Source organism: Mus musculus, chromosome 7 (assembly GCF_000001635.26).
Source record: "Mus musculus strain C57BL/6J chromosome 7, GRCm38.p6 C57BL/6J".
NCBI classification, from domain to species: Eukaryota; Metazoa; Chordata; class Mammalia; order Rodentia; family Muridae; genus Mus; species Mus musculus.
Genome location: NC_000073.6, coordinates 20,441,353 through 20,445,928, shown reverse-complemented (window position 1 = coordinate 20,445,928; position 4,576 = coordinate 20,441,353). Strand labels below are relative to the sequence as shown.

Sequence of the window (4,576 nt, the reverse complement as noted above, 5' to 3'; positions counted from 1 at the left end):
GATCGAGTAGATCAGGTGTTGACGTGGGCGAGAGGGTCTGTTTGTGTGTTTCCACAGGACCAGATGGAACCTCTTTGGGTGCCGGAGAGATTGATGAGACGCTGCAAGAATGAGGCTCCTGATCCAGTTGCCCCTGTGGATGTGGTGGATGATCCCACAAGCACAAAGGATGGAGCTGAGATGAGAGATCCTTTCGGTATTCCAGAAGCCGATACCAGCTCAACATGATGTTCAAATTTTTCCACGCTTTTTGATCCCTGAATTCCCCTTAAAGAGATAGCCCCGCTGGCCATCTATCCCTTGCTTCAGGGAAGATGAGCGGGGATGAGAGCCCTGGGATGTATGCTTGTTATAGTGCGTGTGCGTTGTGTGTTTGGCACATGTGTTAGGTGCAGCGTGTGCAGGCCCGCACTTTCGCCATGGTAGCGTAGGCTTTTGCTGCAGTGGAGGCGGGACAATCTCCTCAGATTCGGTTTGCCGCTCTAAAAGAAATTATGCTGCGTTATGCCGTGGGGTGCGAGGCTAAGCACTGCACAGAGGATAGCTGCTGTTGGCATCCTGTGGAAGGCATGTCTGATTGCATGAAGGTTCAGTGTCCTAGTTCCCTTCCCTCAGGAAAAACGACACGGGAGCTGGCCAAGACCTCTCTGGGTGATGAGCCTAAGGGATGGTTTTGTGTAGGGCCCCTATGCTTGCACACTGGGGATCAGACCTCTACCTTCACCCATGAGGCTTGCTTGCAGCAATTAAGATCTGGCCATAAGTTAATTAACATCCTGGCCTTTTGATGCACCTGCCACAAGCAAAACAAAATCTCCCCAGGTGTGGCTTGGCATGATTGAGAGGTAGTCAGTGATAAGACTCCCTGGGCATGTCACCAACCTAAGACAGGGATCAAACCAATGCTGTTTGTCTCCCAAAGACGGGTAAGGGGCATGGTTGCGAGGGGCTATCTACAGACATTCTCTCTGCCAAAAAAGAAAAAAGGGGGAATTGTGGGGAGCGGGTGTGGCGGCAGTCCCAAAGGCGCCAGGGACTGCAGCTAAGTCATATGACTTGCACCTGACTTCCTCATATAAGACACAAACATCTTGAGTGCTGCGCAGGTGTACCAGGATACAGGTGAATCCAATTTGGTGGAGATTTGCCCCTGCTGCACTGATTAGCTGAAGCTGCGTGCCTGGTGAGGTGGCGTGGCCTGCTGTGCGTGGATGTGAACTGAGAGTATAAAAGAGTGAGAGGCCCAGGGTTCGGGGGAGATATAAAAACAAGGGAGATATAAAAACGAGGGCGATATATAAACAAGGGAGATATAAAAACAAGAGAGATATAAAAACAAGGGAGATATAAACAAGGGAGATATAAACAAGGGAGATATAGAGAAAGAAGAAACAGGACTGAATAAACGTGTGCAGAAGGATCCTGCTGTGGCGTCGTTCTTGCTGGCGAGTTGGGGGCGCGCTCGAGAAAAACCCTTCTCTAACTTCTGCCCAGGTACTCATTAACATCTAACAAACTCCTAGACATCATCAGTAAGCATCAGAAAGGAATGGAGATTTGCTCTGAGGATAAATGATAAATAATAAACTCTCTGAAGGATGTCATGTCCCGGTGCCCTATTATTTTATGAGACTGGAAACCTGGACTTGTTAGGTTACCTTCACAGCATTACAAGGAGAATAAGAAACCATTCCGAATTTCATTGCATTCTTTCTCAGGCAAAGAGTGACACAGAGAAGTTCCTCAATCAAAGCACTACAAAATATACTTCTACAGGAGCTGTGCTCTGCAGCTGGCCTTCAGATGAGCATCTTCATCCTGACTGAGGCTCAGAAGGTGGGATTCATCTACCATAGACTTCTGCTTAAAATTATTTTCTCTTTTCTTCAGTGAAAATTGTCTTCTGAAGCCAACATGAAACATTATTTCTTTTTGAAGTCTGCAGTTTAATTTATGTAGGTTAATATTCTGCTTTCATCTCAAAGAAATGTCTGTGTCCTAGATTAGTAATTAAGTGTAACATGTATGTGAGATGTTGAATTTTATCTGGTAGATGGAGGCCCTTGTGTTCCTAAAGAAAATATATAAACAAGTAAAATGCAGACTAAACATTAGCTTGCAAAGGGTATAATACTAATTGTGTTAATGATTTTCAAGGGAAGCTGGAGATGACACAGCTAAGACTCTGGCACCTGACATTTTGGAACAAAAATTAAGATCAGAAAAACTATGAATAAATGAAACTTGTTAGCAAGTTGGGGTTTTTTCACATGAAGGACACATATGTAAGCCTATGTTAATCTGTGTGATCAGAAAACAGCTGGCTCTATCAGAAATATATGGTGGCTTTTGTGTGTGTGTGTGTGTGTGTGTGTGTGTGTGTGTGTGTGTGTGTCTGTGTTTGTATGGATGAATAGTATAAAATTTTCTTAAATCCAACATCTTAATTTTCTACAGCAGAATTCAGTTACACAACTTTATTATTATGTACAATCTTACATGTTATTCCCATACACACTATTTTTTTTGAGTGTTGAATCTGAATGTAATGTCTCAAAGCAAGCATTAGACTTATATTACAGAAGAAAACAAGTAAGTCAGGTGACACATCAGCCAAGATACATCGAAGTCATCTGATGCATAATGACACAAAACAGAGAAATGTATACATAAAAGCTAGCAAGAACCAGGCAGTGTTTACAGCTGAGATAAAAATCATACCTACCTAAGGTCAACTTATTCTTAGAAGCCAGGGGCAAGGGCTTCATGCCCTAGCTATAGTTCCAATTCTAGTCTATTGTATAATCCACCTTCTCCCTAGGCCACTGTAAATTTCTACCCATACACACTATTTTTAATGTTACTATAACATGAGGATATTCAATTATTTATTTTTATGTTGCATTTATATATTCTTTTATTTTTTTATTAAGTACATCCCATTTGCAGCTTACCCTCCCTGCTAATTCAATTCTTATAATGGATTCACAAACTCATACTAGACTCTTTACTGTCTGTATTCATATGCAAAGCCCATGGTGTGTTAAAATGTGTGTTATTGTGTTCTTGACCTACTGAACCAATAAAGATGTAGTTGCAATACAAAATGTATCTTGAGTCAGGAGTAATTCAATAAGTATAATATTTTACCTTAGTTTTTATACATGCATTGTTTTCCCTGCAATTTACCTGTAATGTGTAACTAGAATACGGTCTCACTTATCAAGTAAAGAAATGGTCTCAAATCAATTGGTAAGTGTGGACAATAGAACAGAGGCCCACAGAGAGTAGTGTCCTATCTATTCATCAATGTAGGATTGGGAAAAGCCCTCTCCATGTCTGCTCATGGTAAATCCGTGAAAACCACTGAGGAAGTGGCTCTTCAGCTCCTCTTGCTTTGCCAGTTTGGGGTTGGAACTGTGGCCAATGTCTTTCTGTTTGTCCGTAATTTCTCTCCAGTCTTGACTGGTTCTAAACAGAGGCCCAGACAGGTGATTTTAAGCCACATGGCTGTGGCCAATGCCTTGACTCTATTCCTCACTATATTTCCAAACAACATGATGGCTTTTGCTCCCAAAACACCTCCAACTGAACTCAAATGTAAATTAGAATCCTTCAGTCACCTGGTGGCAAGAAGCACAAATTTGTGTTCCACCTGTGTCCTGAGTTTCCATCAGTTTGTCACTCCGGTTCCTCTTAATAGAGGGAAAGGTAAACTTGTACTTAGAGCAAGTGTCACAAACATGGCATGTTATTCTTCTTACAGTTGTTGGTTTTTCAGTGTCTTAAGTAACATTCACATTCCAATTAAGGTCAGTGGTCCACAGATAACAAACAATAACACTGACTCAAACAGAAAGTTGTTCTGTTCCACTTCTGGATTCAGTGTAGGCATTGTCCTCTTGCAGTTTGCCTATGATGCCACATTCATGAGCATCATGGTCTGGGCCAGTGTCTCCATGGTACTTCTCCTCCATAGACATTGCCAGCGAATGCAGCACATCCTCACTCCCAATCAGGACGCCAGAGGCCAAGCTGAGTCCAGAGCAACCCGTACTATCCTGATGCTGGTGGTCACATTTGTTAGCTTTTATCTTCTAAATTTTATTTGTATCATGTTACATGCCCTTTTTATGCATTCTCATTTCTTCGTAAGGCTTGTCAGTGAGATTTTAACTGCAGTCTTCCCCAGTATCTCTCCTTTACTGTTGATCTTCAGAGATCCCAAGGATCCTTGTTCTGTGCTCTTCAACTGTTGAAAGTCAGAGTCGCTAAAAATGCTAAATGCAAAAGACAGCTTCACTAATACCATTAAGGACTTTATTCCATAAATATGTATTCAACATTTTGTACGAACAAGGTGTGGGCTCACTGCTGTAATTTTAAAAGAATAAGGCTATACACATTTGTTGATGTGAAATGATTTCTGTTTGGAATCTGATTGACATGGTAAGTGAGTTATTCACCATCCTCTGTTCTCCTGTATATAACTGTATTCTGCTGCAGGCTGGACTGAAACTGATGCAACCCATATTCCCTAAACAGTTTAATGTGTTAAATGATCCTGATCAAACGC

The 4,576-nt window shown here is 41.9% G+C and overlaps 1 protein-coding gene across 1 annotated transcript; it reads left to right on the top strand.

Moving 5' to 3' along the window:
- The first annotated feature begins 3,335 nt into the window (after positions 1-3,335).
- On the top strand, positions 3,336-4,259 carry Vmn1r101 (vomeronasal 1 receptor 101). Its single transcript, NM_001166836.1, has one exon. The coding sequence runs from the start codon at positions 3,336-3,338 to the stop codon at positions 4,257-4,259; it is 924 nt and encodes a 307-aa protein (NP_001160308.1).
- Positions 4,260-4,576: the final 317 nt, after the last annotated feature.